Source organism: Apaloderma vittatum, unplaced genomic scaffold (assembly GCF_000703405.1).
Source record: "Apaloderma vittatum isolate BGI_N311 unplaced genomic scaffold, ASM70340v1 scaffold17802, whole genome shotgun sequence".
Taxonomy (NCBI): Eukaryota; Metazoa; Chordata; class Aves; order Trogoniformes; family Trogonidae; genus Apaloderma; species Apaloderma vittatum.
This window is the reverse complement of record NW_009705463.1, coordinates 229-15,434: the sequence shown is the minus strand read 5'-3', so window position 1 is coordinate 15,434 and position 15,206 is coordinate 229. Positions and strand designations below refer to the sequence as shown.

The 15,206-nt window shown below is 36.9% G+C and overlaps 1 protein-coding gene across 1 annotated transcript; it reads left to right on the top strand.

Annotated features, from left to right (window-relative positions):
- The first annotated feature begins 2,055 nt into the window (after positions 1-2,055).
- Positions 2,056-13,537, top strand: PI4K2B (phosphatidylinositol 4-kinase type 2 beta). The gene is made up of 9 exons (XM_009865421.1): positions 2,056-2,109; positions 2,592-2,792; positions 3,268-3,399; positions 4,779-4,932; positions 6,504-6,571; positions 7,068-7,167; positions 9,664-9,797; positions 11,179-11,238; positions 12,805-13,537. The coding sequence occupies exons 1-9, from the start codon at positions 2,056-2,058 to the stop codon at positions 12,976-12,978; spliced, it is 1,077 nt and encodes a 358-aa protein (XP_009863723.1). The 3' UTR covers positions 12,979-13,537.
- Positions 13,538-15,206: the final 1,669 nt, after the last annotated feature.

Here is a 15,206-nt window from a genome sequence, read left to right as displayed (position 1 = left end):
ATATATATTATATTTATATTTCTGGAAAATAACAAGCTCTTAGCTTTGGTTTGAGCAGGTAGATACCTCTGATTCAATAGGAAAAATCCAAATCACTTTTTAACAATTCTAAAGCTAACATTAGAATTTTGACTAAGCTAGTATACTAAATAAGTTCAATTTCCAAAGTGGTGTGATTTGGAAAAAAAAAAAGTGTTCAGAGAATATCTGACCTTTGATGTTGCATAGAATATTTATTGTAAGCCTAACCCTCTGTAAAGACCCAAACTGAATTGTATCAGTTGCATAAACTTACTCACAAGTTTGAATGTAACCTTGGAATCACGGAAAACAGCATACTGAAAATGGGAGAATTTTTATCAGTTTATTTACTGCCTCTGTTGATAGGAAACTTATGGGATGAATGAAAATAGCAGTATTTTGTAATTTATTTCTCCTAGTGGTTGATGGCAATGGATTAAAATAGATATGCAGGACAGGGGATACTGCTACTGCTTGGTGTCCTGTGTAATCTGTTCACAAGCTGTGTGAAGTTCTCTGTAGTCTGTCTCGAACAGAGCAAGATTATCTTGAACTAGTTATATTGTCTTGCATAAAATGGGTGAAAATTTTGTTGAAGCTAGAACAACAAGTCAGGTCCTCTCCTGATCTAGCTGAATCAGCAGTTGCTGAAGCTGAGGGTGAGTTTCTCACTCCCAGAAGCTTGTTTGTGGCTTAGGAGTATAAATCATCTGAGTGTTGGTGGAACAATAGGCAGTGTTTAACTTACTGAGGTGTTATTATTTTTTTTTTTTTAATAAGAATTCAGGAAAGTACTAATATGTGAAAATGCTTCTGAAACAGTTGTTCTTAAATATTTATTAGATAAGAATTTGATTTATTTTCTGCCCTGGTGAGGCCACAGCTGGAATATTGTGTCCAGTTCTGGGCCCCTCAGCTCAAGAAGGACAAGGAACTGCTGGAGAGAGTCCAGTGCAGCCACAGAGATGATGGAGGGAGTGGAACATCTCCCTTGTGAGGAAAGGCTGAAGGAGCTGGGTCTCTTTAGCCTGGAGAAGAGGAGGCTGAGGGGTCACCTCATCAATGGTTATAAATATGTCAAAGCGGAGTGTCAGGAGGACGGAGCCAGGCTCTTCTCAGTGATGTCCAATGACAGGACAAGGGGCAACAGATATAAGGTGGAACATAGGAGGTTCCACAAAACCATTAGGAAAATCTTTTTTCCCTGTGAGGGTGTTGGAGCACTGGCACAGGCTGCCCAGGGAGGTTGTGGACTCTCCTTCTCTGGAGACATTCAAACCCCACCTGGACACGTTCCTGTGTGACCTACTGTGGGTGATCCTGCTCTGGCAGGGGGGCTGGACTAGATGATCTTTTGAGGTCCCTTCCAACCTCTGACATTCTGTGATTCTTTACCATGGTCCTGTGAGAAGGAAATAAGATAGAGCATTTCTGTGGCATTTTACTTGAGTCATCACGTGGACTTTATGCACTAGGCTAAAGTTTATCGGAGACAATTGGAAGGTTATGTGTTTCAGTGTGGTAATAATCTTGTGGTTTGAGGTTAACAATCACATGTAGGAGGCACCTTGAGAAATCGTCTATTTAATGCCTGTGGTGTAGAGCAGGATCATTTAAAAATGATTCCTAATGGAAGTCTGTCTAACCTGTTGTTAGTGGCATTCTGTTTTGGAGACTCTACAACTTGGCAGTCTGTTCTCGTTTTGAGCTGCTCTTAAGGTTCAAAAAGTGTTTTTTCTTTGCAACTTATCTGCTGGGATTTAAGCCTATCATTGCTTGGCTCGTTAACAGTAAATGTATTGTTCCTTTTTCTCTATAGCAACCTATTACATACTTCATCTTGCCCCATTTTCTCTTGGGCTAGACAATCTCTGTTCATATGGGCTTTAATTATTCATGTGTTTTGAGCTTTTTCTCAGTTGTTTTCTTCAACTTTCTTCAATTTATTAACCAATTTCTTGATGCATAGTGTCCAACATTGGGCATAGTACTCTGAGTAATTTTAGGCTTTACTCCATGTCTCCAGTGTAGATCATGGCTGTTACTGTGAACCTTTGTCAGCTTTTTGTTGAGGAATATACAGCAGTGGTAAACACTACTTTTTGAAATTGCAAAGTGCAGAGCGTTTTGACCCATTTAAACTTGAAGCAATGAATAAAATAGATATGAAAGACAAAAGGTAACATTTGATTATTAGCAATTTGTGTGTTTGTCACTTTCCTGGAAGTATTATGTTTCTCTCTGAAATATCTTGTCAAGGAGGGAATTGTTGTGCTGAAAATTATTTTTAAAATCACTTTTAAAAACTTATTCTTAAAAAAACTTAGCTAGCATTTCGATTTTTTTAATATTCTGCTTTTGATTCTGTCTTAAAAAGCTTATTTTGAACTTGTACTTTTTCTAGACAAGCATTTTCTAGACAATGCATCCGAAATACCATTTCAATAGTTTTATTATTTCATCATCTAAAACCAACTGTAATATGCTACATTATTTTCAAAATTAGTTATCTGAAGGTATTTGAATATTTGCAACTCAAAGTATTGATAATTTTCTTTTATTTATCCTAGAAAAGTATTGGAGTGTTCAAACCAAAATCTGAAGAGCCTTATGGACATCTAAATCCAAAATGGACCAAATATTTTCACAAAGTTTGTTGTCCTTGCTGCTTTGGCAGAGGCTGCCTCGTTCCAAATCAGGGATACCTCTCTGAAGCTGGTGCCTATCTTGTGGATGACAAGCTGGGGCTAGGAGTTGTACCTAAAACTAAGGTAAAAGTTAATCTACATTAATTACTCAATGCAAAATAATACATAGTGACAGACTTGTCGGTCTCTGAGCTCTCGTTGTGCAGACATCCTTATATATCATGGTTTATAAACTCTTGCAAGTCCATGGGCACTGTGATTTGTGTGCAAGTAGTGACGGTGATTTTTCTTATTTTAAAGGATAAGTTTGAGATCTGAATTGAATCTCTTCTTTGGAACCACTTCAGTTTCTAGCATTTTCTAATGCTTTTGTGCCTCATGTTTTGGTGAGATTGCAAAAAGTGGCATACAAAGACTCCCATTCCTGTTCAAGATGTGAAATACCAATGATTCACATTCTCATGTAAACTTTGTCTGTTGGAAATGCATGATGCATAAGTGTTTTTCTTTTTTGACAACTAAGCATAAAATATACTATAAATTTATAATAGAAATAATAAGGAATTCCATGCTGTATTTTTAACTTTTGTGTTTTAAGGTTGTCTGGCTTGTCAGTGAGACATTTAATTACAGCGCAATAGATCGTGCGAAGTCAAGAGGAAAAAAATATGCTTTAGAGAAAGTGCCAAAAGTTGCTAAAAAATTTAATCGAATTGGACTACCTCCTAAGGTAAGATGGAAAATAAGTAATTTGTGCATTTTCTGATTCTTACACAAAACTTTGAATTAAATATTTATAGGTAACTTCAACAGTAGAAGAAAAACTTTGTTGGTTGGTTAAAACTATCTATGAATGACTGAAGTTTGGTTTTTTGTTTTGTTTTTGTGTGTAGAAACAATCATATATATCCACTTTGCATCAGTCCTTCATTTGAACTACTTTAATAATTAGTCTTGCCACTTGTTAATTGCTTGCAGTCTAACCTTCTGCTGAAAGGTTAACATGTTAAAATGAACATCTCTCACAGTTGCTTTCTTTCTTTCTCTAGACTTAATACATTTACCTTCAGTATCATGCTTTTATATTGTCTAATTGTTTCTCCTCTCATTTTATCTAGTTCTTTAATTTTTCCTAAATCTTTTTTTTTTTGCTTCTATTATTTGTTTTATTCTGTTAGGTATCCAATTGTTGTGTTCATCCCACCTTTCTTTCATTCTGTGTGCAGTACTTTGTGACTAAAACCTCACATCTTTCTTGCCTAATGAGCCTTATTTTATTCCCAAAATATCACCACGGTGTTCTGCTCCTAAACTTTTAAAACACAGGTTAGGTACAACTTGAGTAATCCATTTGTGTCAATCCCCAGGAATTTTAATCCATGTGACGTGTATTACACAAGCTTGTCTCAGCGTAGTTACTGCACCTGCTCTGTGCTCATCCGTGGCTCTGCACACGTGCATCCGTCCACATTTTGCTTCTCCAGTATAAGTCCCTCTTTAATCTTGAGCATCTTTCCTGCTGCCCACACATATGGAGCTTATGCCATGTGTAGTTTTCTTCCTTGGACTCTTTTGGGACATGTATTTCGGCTGTTTTCATGTAAAAAGTGTCTTTCTGGAAAAAATGCTTAATGCTGCTATTTTTGTCAGTAAAACGTACAAGTTTTTCAGGAAGGAAATTTTTTCTCCTGTGATTTTTGTTGAGTTTCTTAGGAACTATTGAACCAACTGTTCCCAATGAAAAAGATTGTAGATGTTATTCCTTTCTCTTTGTTTCAAATATTGCTCATAATACTGTTTATTTATGTTGAGCTGTCTGCTATGTTTTATTCCTGGTAAACTCAGTGTTTAAACAAATAATTTTCAAACAACACACACTTAAAAAAAAAAATGGAAAGAAACCTAATTATTTGAGTGTAACTTTTTTTTTTTTAAGGATTTAAGAATGAAAGAGAAACCACTTAATAAATTCCTTTTTTTCTTTTTTAATGTCATACTACTTGTGTTCTGAACTTTGAAAGTATGTGATCAGTTTTTCTGTTAATGTTAAGATTAGCACTGTGACATACCCAGGTGCATCTTACAGATGCAGTTTCTTAAATGTTTCAGGTCGGCTCCTTCCAGCTGTTTGTTGAAGGGTATAAGGAAGCTGACTACTGGCTCAGGAAGTTTGAAACTGATCCTTTACCTGAGAACACAAGGAAAGAATTTCAGTCACAGTTTGAAAGATTGGTTATCTTGGATTATGTTATCAGAAACACAGGTATTTGTATCACAGTATCGGTCTGCTTTTGTGAGGCTGAAATGGTGAGCAATGGTGGCTGAAAGCTGCTGCTGAAAGCTTTTAATGCGTTTCAGATATTTTTCTCACAACTGAAGGCCAGAATTTTGCATTTTAAACTTGAAAAAAAATTATGATTCAAACATTAAATGTTGCAATATGGCAAAATCTAACCAATTCTTTTTGGCCGTAACTTGATATTTTAAAGCAATGTGAGAATTTAAGAACAAATACTTTCATTATGCTTTAAATCTGTCAGTAGGCTGTCCACTGTCTGCTTCCCCTGATTAGGAAAAGGGATGGTGGGGTTTCAGGAACCATAAGAAAAGGAATAACTGTGATTCCTTTTATGCTAAGCTGAAGCCAACAACAACCCAGTTTCACATGAATACTAATTAATAATTAGTATTCATTGTGATTAGGTACGAAGTACAACTGTGATATGTATCTCTGTTCTGAATTCTTCTTTCTTTGACTCAAAAAATGGGATTCTTCTATTGTCTGTGTAGGTGATTTATTTCCTCAAGAATCCAAAAGCAGTTTCAAATATAAAATATTTCCTTTGATGCTTTGTCAGAGGTGGACATCTTTATTCCTCAGACGTACCAGCTCTAGTTTATTTTCCTTTTCTTAAATTAATTTATTAGAAAGGAATCCAGCTGAAAATAAGTCACTCCAACCTGTGGCTTTTTGGAAGTAAACTAAAAGAAGAAAGTTTCATAAGAACATAATACTTTGTAGCTGCTGTTATGATCTGTCGGCTTTATTAAATGAATTCCAGTGTTTCCAAGAAATTAAAGTGTCCTGTGACATTCTTAAAATTGTAAGGTTTTGCATTTTGAGTATTTTCCTTATGTGGATGATTTTACCTTCATCTAATGTGTCTAATCATGATAAGACATGAAAATCTTCTAGTAGATGTTTAACTTCAGGGAGCAACTTAAGATGAGAAAAGGACCTACAGATGCCTGCAGTCATCCTCTATCTGAAAGACTTTGTCAAAGTTTCAGTGTGTCAGTTTTGTCCCAAACAGTGCAGACATTTTCAGCTTCTGAAAGACTCCTCAGTTTTTTTTCCTCTTCCAGTGCTGAAGAGTCTTTTCTCCATGTAGTCAAACATCCCACTATGATTTTGGAGGGCCTCACCCTTACCCCATTGGCATTAAAACAAACTGAAAAATTAATTCATTGTGCTTGCTGCTGCTTATGGTTCTTTAATTTCCTCCAGGAGCAGTGCATGCTATGGCCAATCTTTCTGCATAAAATGGATGAAAATAGTTTCTTGTAGCTTTCTTGATATTTTGGTCTATATTCAGGCAATGGGGGAAACTAAAGCAGTGGGTACATATCTAAGAACAGTTAGTAAATTTTTGGTCTTTCCAGTAAATCAGTTCTCTTGTACATTTCAGTAAAGCTAAAGCACCTGTATTGTAGTGGAAAAAACTTTTTGAATGATTTTTGCCTGACTCCTGTGGTAAATTCTCAATTTCCAGTATTCACTTTAAATGTTTTCTTTATAAATGATGTGTTGTAACATGCATTTCCTGTTTAAAGACAGAGGTAACGATAACTGGTTAGTCAGGTATGAGAAAGAAGATGGTGCACTTGATCTGTCAGATAAGGTAAGAAAATTGTACTCCAAGTTTTGTATTCTGTAAATAATTTAGTTTTGTAAGTTGGTCTTACAGGGTATCAAGTGCATGGCTTTAATATTGGTGCATGGTCTCAAGAAGTGTGTTAATGGATAATTATTCAAGGCAAAATGAATGGAAAAACTATTTGAATTAGACTGGTCTGGATAGAACAGTGCTATAAGTTATTTTTATTGGGTTTTGTGTTTTTTTTTTTTCTGTACTAACTTGGACTATGATAATAAGCAAACTGCCCACGGTTGCTCAAGTGTGGTTCCTCAGCTATTTAAGTGCTCTGCTTATCTAGTGTTTGGGGGAAGGGCTCCTTTCTAGTGGTGGTAGGGTCAATTACAAGTGCTAGAGTTTATTTGGATAAACTTTATTGTTTAAGTAGTGAAGCTGAAAAGTATATTTCATATTTTTAATGTAGTTCACTATTTTTGTAAACATATACATATCACTTATGTTTGAAATATTCCTTCCATAGGACAGCCAATGGACTATCACTAAAGAATCTACTATTAAAATTGCTGCGATTGACAATGGTTTAGCATTTCCTTTTAAGCATCCTGATGAGTGGAGGGCATGTAAGTATTGCATTCTTCAGTCGTCTTCCTTTTGGGAACTTCCAAATAAGTACTTTTTTTGTTTGACTGCTTGTAGTAAGAAGCTAAGAAATCGTCTCTCTAGTTATATTGAATTTTTAAATAATGTACTCTTCTTCAGAAAGTTAGCAACAAATGCCACTTTTGCAATGGCATGTGCAATTTAATCTTTGTTCATATTTTTTTACCCGTATGGCTATTCATAAATGTACTGCTGCATGTAAACTGTGGATGGAAGTGTGAAAATTTAGTAACACATTTCTTGTGTTTCTTGAAGAACATGGTAGAAAATGACTTGAGTGCAAGGATATGCAAGTTGTCTTTCTAATGGCCCAATTGCTATTTCAAAAAAAAAGGGCACCGTTGTAGGTGAGTGACTGGACAAGCTGACTTCACAGAAGTTAATCTTTAGTTAGTATTTTTTGAGCAGGCGGAAAAATTGGTATTATTGTTCAAGCTAGATTGCTTCTAACCACATCTCTGACTAGTTACAGTTCAGAGGGAAGTGTCCAACATGGTTTACAATTATTTCTGTGGAGTATTGGCCAATCAGGTAATTAGGGCAGTTAAGCGTGGGCTAGTTTAGCTGTCGGGAGGCTAGTTAATTACCCCACCCAGAGCTCAAGATATACAGAGAGTGTATAGATACTCAGTAGTTACTGTCCTACATATCTCTTGGCTACAGTCACTTCTGCAGCTGTTTTAAAGACATAGCAATTATTACTTAGTTTATAACATCTTCCTACTTCAACATCAAAAGCAATAAACTGGGATGATCTCTTAGAGTTCTTTTGCAGTTGGACAAGTGTGTGACAATACTATAAAGGTAAATGTGTAGCATGTTTTTTAAAATCACAGTTATTTGATGGGTCGAGCATATTTTCTTTATGACTAGAGTAGGATGATTGTCAAGGAGAACCTCAAAGCCAGACAAAGCTTATCCAAAAGGCAGAAAGTTGGTCCAGCTTGGGTGAATGGGGAACTCCTGACTGAACTGGAACACAAAAATAAAAGTTAATTTTTAAAAGGGATGTAGAGACTCCTCTGGAAAAATAGAGACTTTGTCTGAAAAGTACAAGAATGGAGTGTTGAATGTCAAAGCTCAGCTGGAGTACAGCTAGCAGAGGACATAAGGAGCAACAAGAAATGGTTAAGTAAATTAGAAGTGAAAGTGGGTGGGACTGAAGAAAAAAGCACAGCAAAGACCAGAAGGCCTAAGAAAGAACAAGTTATTCCATGCTGACTTTGCCTCAGTATTCACTTGTAAGATTTCCTCTCAGGCTCTTAGGTCTCGGAGCTCATAAGCAAAGCCCTTGGGAATGGATCATTTCCCAAAGCAGAAGAGAGGGAGCATTTAATCAAAATGGTTGTACAGAGGTTCATGGGAGTGGGTGGGACGCATTGGAATAGCGATGGGAGCTGGCTGATGTTGTTGTCAGGCAGTTTCCTCATCATTCTTGAAAGACTGTAGTAATGAGAGGTTGCCATGACTAGAAGGAGTATCATGTCCATCTTCAAGAAGGGTAAGATGCAGGGTACAAGGAATGACAGGGTAGCCAGCCTAACCTCATTCTCCATAAAGATTGTGACATGAATCTTCCTGGAAGCTGTGTTCAAGCACCCAAAGAACAAGAAGGAGATGGGAAAGCCAGCATGGATTTACTGAAGACGAACTGCTTGACTGACTAGACCAGCTTTTAATGATAACTGGTTCAGTGGATGAAGGGAAGGCAGCGAGTACTGATTTTTCCTTGACTTTTGTGAGGCCACCTGCATGCTCTCTCATAGTATTCTTGTAGTGAAATGTGAGAGATGAACTGGACAAACTGACTGGGCTGGGTGGAACACTGGCTGGACTGTTGGGCTCAAAGGGCTGTGAGCAGTGTCAGGAAGTTCCATGGGTGGCCTGCTACTAGTGATGTCCCTCAGGTCGTGCAACTTAGACTTTTTGGTGCCTTGTTTAACATTCATTACTCTTGAATAGCTCTTCAAAAAGCTGTTTAACTTTTCACGCTATTGCTGTTAATGTTTTTCTCAGCATGCTTAGAAGAAGGCATTTTAATAAGCAATTAAAAAAAATGGTGGCTACTTTTTTGTTAATTCTACAGTACGAGACAAACATCTGAAAGATTTCTGTTTGATTGCAGTCACTGTTTTACTCCAAGAGACAGTGCATTACTAAACTAGGGCAAGGCCTCTACTGTTGCTTACAGTTTTTAATTTATATAACCTTTATTTATCGATTCAACTAAATATTTATTACTTAAAATGTATTTTCACTGTTTGGAAAAAAGGCCATCTGTAAAGCCGGTTCTGTAATTGTAGCCAAAGAGGTATAAGGGCTAACAACATTGTGAAAAATGGTGTGTTACTGAGAACTTCCAGCACATAGCAGAGTACTGTATGAGTGGTAAGCACTTGAGAATTTGATTTTTTTGCCTGTTGTTAATGACTAAGTGCACTGTTTTTCTGCATTAGATCCCTTTCACTGGGCTTGGCTTCCTCAAGCAAAAGTTCCTTTTTCTCAGGAGACCAGAGACCTAGTTCTTCCTCGCATTTCTGATATGAACTTTGTACAGGATCTTTGTGAAGATCTTTATGAACTATTTAAGGTGAATTGAGTGCTTCTTTGAATTCAACTGTATTGAAGTAGCTAAAATCTAGAATGGAACAGTTAGATGTTTATTTCTTTTTATGAATTTACCTTCTGTATGTCATGATATTGTAGCTTTAACATTGGTATGGTTGAAAGGGCTTATAATTAAGGTGAAACTATGTCACTAATGTGGCTAATTGTAAGTAATCAGCTCATCTGAAAACATTAATTACCTCATAGATATCTAAGTTTCACATAATTAAAGCTAGTTAACTTCTAGAACAACAATTTCTGTAAAAGCTCCTTTTAGCATAACTGCATGGTGTGTACGCACTTAAGATGAACCACAGCAACCTGAAGAAATCCTGTATTTGATGTAACTTGCAGTACCTGAAGGGGGCCAACAGGAAAGCTGGGGAGGGAGTGTTCACAAGAGTGCATAGCAACAGGATGAAGGCCAATGGTTTTAAACTAGAGTAGGGTAGATTTAGAGTAGATGTTAGAAAAAAGTTCTTTACTATAAGAGTGGTGAAACACTGGAACAAGTGCCCAGAGAGGTGGTGGAGGATCCATCCCTGGAGGCATTCAAGGTCAGGTTTGATGGGGCTTTGAGCAATCTGATCCAGTTAAAGATGTCCCTGCTCACTGCAGAGGCGGTGGACTACATGACCTTTAAAGGTCCCTTCCAACCCAACACATTCTGTGATTCTACCTGTGGACCTTTCATATACTTAATTTTTACATACCTGTATTCTATGAAGCCGATGCTGCCATGGTTAAAAGTAAGCAGTTTTAAAGGTGCTGAAACTGTGCTACAATATTGACATCTGAAGAAGAATCTTTCTCTGAAACATTCCATAAGCAATTGTGTCACATGTTCAAGTGAAATAATCCAAATGATCAGGATGGGAAGAAATGGAAATGTTAAACTTTTAACAAATATGCAGCCGTAACATCAAAACTAGATCCTGAAACACAGTGACAATATTTGTGTCTTTGACTCGGTTGTATTCAAAGTGACTCTGAGTTGTCTGTTAAACCCAATGAAAGTTGAAGCATTTAGTAACTCTGAAGGAGGAAAGATTTCGCCAGGGTAAGGGTGAGAGTCAGAGCAGTGTAACATAATGTGATGGCATTAAGCCTACCTGCCAATGCCATGAAGTATCCACTGGTCTATTTTACTTCTATTATGTCAAACATCCTTCCTTTTCACATATGTAAACTTGGTGTCATAAATTGACCTTTTTGTGGGTGACACTATGAAGCCTCCACATATTGTTATAATATTGGTGAATATGATGGTGCTTATTATGAAATTGATGAATGTACATGCTAAATATGTAGCTACAAATAAACGGGTCATTTCCTATAATAACTGTTTGTTTTCTTTAATAAAGACTGATAAAGGATTTGACAAGGCTACTTTTGAAAACCAAATGTCCGTAATGAGGGGCCAGGTAAGACTGCTTTTTTTACGTTTTTATTTATGTATATAATTTATCATCACTTCTTAGATATTTTCTTAGGACTAGGAAGACTGACTCCTATTGAATGCTTGAAGGTTTTTTCATCTGAGAAGATGAGATTTCTTTCTAGGTTTTGTTCTTATTTGCATATAAATGAGAGCAGAAAGTGTATACTGATTTCTTTTTTTAAAATTTTTATAGAAGAAGTTTTTCTTAATGTAACTGGGTTTTGTTGCTGTTGTGAGGGATAGAGGAGGACTTAATACCTATATATGCTTAGAAGGCGTTTTAAAAATGAAACGAGAAGAATCATAAGAGAAGAATCATAAACTTGAATGGGAAATCTGGTGGGTAAATTTGTTATGGTTTTGAAATAAATGTGGCTCTTTTTGAAGTTTAACTTGATCATTAAAGTACCTCTCACAAGAAATCAGTATTAGGTAATAGAATTTCTTCATCCCAGCAAATGACAAACCATACTTGGAACAAATCCAGCCATTTTCAGATTAGAAACTTAATGATAACTGTTGGCTTTTTTTTAACAGTGAAACGAGAGGAGGAGAGTTTCTGCATCTTCTTGCTGTTTTAAAGTATAAGACTGGTGTGCTATACTGGAAAATAGGCTTTAGCTAAGAGGAATTTAGTTTGTTTTAAGTGTAGAACAGTGATTTGTGAAAATGTGAGGGAATTAGACTAGATAAATTAGTAGTCCTATTTGCCCTGAGTTTATTGAAACTGACTTCTCTGTGTTCATAAATTCAACGTGAATAGTTTAAAGCCAGACATTCACAATTCCTCGAGTGAACTTAAAGAATGCTGGGAGAGCCAAACTGCAGTAAAACTGCAAAAGACTATCTGTCAGGTTTCTTCAGCTGGTTTCTTCAGCTGTGGAAGTGCAGGGGATCAGTGAGTTGCACAAGGAAGAAAGGCATTGTGCAGGGCTGGGAGTGGGGGGAAAGCTTGGTGTTAAGGATAACACAAGTGTGTCACCAGAACAAAAGAGAGAATCATGGATAGCATAGAACATGGAGTAAATTATCAGGGTAGTTGATGAGCGTTGCAGTTTTGAAAGGAAAGTAACAGTCTTGGGAGCTGAGGGCTGAATTTGGATCTTAGCACTGGGTTTGGTGTAGGTTAATAATATGGCTTCATATCTTCTGATATGAAAATAACTTACAGCTATACTCCTGGTAGAACCTATGTTAAATAAAAGTTGATTGCTCTCTTGTAGGTTTGGAGTTTTTTTTCATTAAAGGTGCTGCAGTGCTCTTAAGAGATATGCTAAATCTAAAATGCTTTTAGACTTTGTCTCTAGCATATTCTGAAAATTTGGAGAGGATTGCATGAGATATTCAAGAAAATATTAGAAGCGTACTCAGATAGCAGTAGGATTTCATAATATTACCAAATAAAATATTTCCACTTGCAACAGAGTATTTAAAAAAAAAAATCCAACGTAGTCCTCCACAGAATTAAGAGCAGCATCTATATTTATAAGCCTCCTAGCCACCCTTTTATTCATGAGCCCTCACCTTACCTGCTTTTTTACTCTGTTAGATCCTAAACCTTACTCAGGCATTAAAGGATGGGAAAAGCCCCATTCAGCTCGTTCAGATGCCACGTGTGGTTGTGGAGCGAAGTAGCACTGGAAGTCAAGGCCGAATTGTTCACCTGAGTAACGCGTTCACACAGACCTTTCATAGCAGGAAGCCTTTCTTTTCCTCCTGGTAGCAACAAAAACACGTTGGGAAGAGTAAGTTTCTCTTAACTTTAGAAAGCTACTTCTGAGTAAAGGCTCTGCAATAACGTCCTTCTGCTGTACACCAAGAGCTCTGACTGACGACACCTCAGAACTTAAATTCTAAAGACTTAAGAAACGCATTTTGAATGTAATACAAGTTTACAATTTTTGTGTCAAAATTGTGAATTTATATGTCAGGGAATGAGAGGAACTTGTCCATACTGTATTTTTATAGGCTAAATTAATGTATTCTGAATAATATTCCAAATAAGGGAACATATGGTTTGCATATGCTGAGAAACTACTTTTGAATACAACAGGAATTCTTTTTGTTTAATATAAATGTGAGAACCTATATACTATCAATTTCTTTTTGTATGGTGTTTAAAAAAAAAAAAGTGCTGAATGTTATCTTTGATTGTGAAAATGCTTTTCTTTGGAATTTCTTCCTGATATTTTAAGCTGTTTATAGATTTTTGTAGGCTAGTTACTTGAAAAGTCATGCACTAAAAAAAATAAAAATAATCATCAATCTGTCCTTGACAAGCAAGTAAAAATAAGGAAGAAAGGAAAAAAATGTAGTTTTTTTGCACGTGGGGACCAAAAATAGTTGAATTACAGCAAAATTCAACCTGAGTGAGTGCACACAGTTGCTACTGTGACAAAATAAACTGAGTGTACGCTTTGGAGGTTGAAATTTCACCTGTAGCTCTTAGAACTTGTGTATTTAAGCACATGTCTGGAAAATTGTGATATTTCTTTATAGAACCATCACAAGGCAAGGATTGCACCATGTTGTTACAGGTTTGTTTTGCCATATGTGTATAAATGTGTTCATTAGTAGTTACCCGAGTGGTTCTGCACTATTAATGACAGAAGCACTAATGTGTTCGTCACAAAGCCAGTCTGCCTTCTAAATTTCTGTCTGAACACACCGCTATTGGTTTGGTTTTTTTTATTTTGGGGGTTTTGACCAGGAAAAAAAATAGCTGTAGTACACAGAGTACAAAGACTTCTTATTGTGTTCTTGGCAATGTCGTGCTCATTTGCCAGTTGCCACTTGCATTTATATTTAAGTTAGGTGGTTTCAGACTTGGTAGTCATTTTTCTAGATCGTGGCTTATGTTAAATGGTAAATATTTTTGAGTAATTTTCTGGACAGTTAAGACTGGGAATGGGAGAAAAAAATGCTGCTTTTATGAAACCTTCAGTATTTCAGACATTGCTGTATTTTGTAATTCTAAGCAATACTGTTGAACTCAAAAATAATAAAATGCTTGTATTTTATATAATTTTGAGTGGATGTAAATATTCATGTAGCATGCCAGCAATTCACATGATTAACTGAAATGTTTAAGCCTTAAATATAAAACTCACTATATGGTGGAAGTCAAAATATGATTGAAGCAACCACCTTTGTAAACTTTCCATGATTGTTTCTATCCCAACAGTTTATTAAAAAAACCCCCAAACCTAGTTAAAGATGGACTTTATGTACCACATATACCTACTTGAAGAAAATAAATGTAGTCCAAAATGCACAGGCTTGAGGCTCAGAGGTGTCTCTGCTTGTTTGTTTGGTGGTTGTTTTTTGTTTTGTTCCGCAGCAGTACCTTGAGCTGTGGTGTTCTGCAGGGCTTGGTGTTGGGACCACTTCTGTTCAACATCTTTATTGATGACCTTGATAAGGACATTGAAGGTATCATCAGTAAGTTTGCAGATGACACCAGGTTGGGTGGGAGTGTTAATCTGCACGAGGATCGGGAGGTTCTTCAGAGGGACTTGGCCTTGTTGAAGCTCATCCCATTAACCTTGGCCCAGTGGTCCCATCTGTCCAAGTGCACTTAGGCCACAGCAACCCCATGCAACGCTCCAGGCTTGGGCAAGTGTGGCTGGAAAGCTGTCTGACAGAAAGGGAGCGGGGAGTTCTAATAGACAAGTGTCTGAACATGAGCCAGCAGTGTGCCCAGGTGGCCAAGAAGGCCAGTGGCATCCTGGCCTGTATCAGGAACAGTGTGACCAGCAGGAGTAGGGAGGGGATTGTCCCCCCGTACTCGGCACTGATGAGGCCTTACCTTGAGTATTGTGTCCAGTTGTGGGCACCTCAGTACAAGAGGGATGTCGAGGTGCTGGATCAAGTGCAGAGGAGGGCAATGAAGCTGGTGCAGGGCCTAGAAAATAAATCTTACGAAGAGCAACTGAAGGAGCTGGGGCTGTT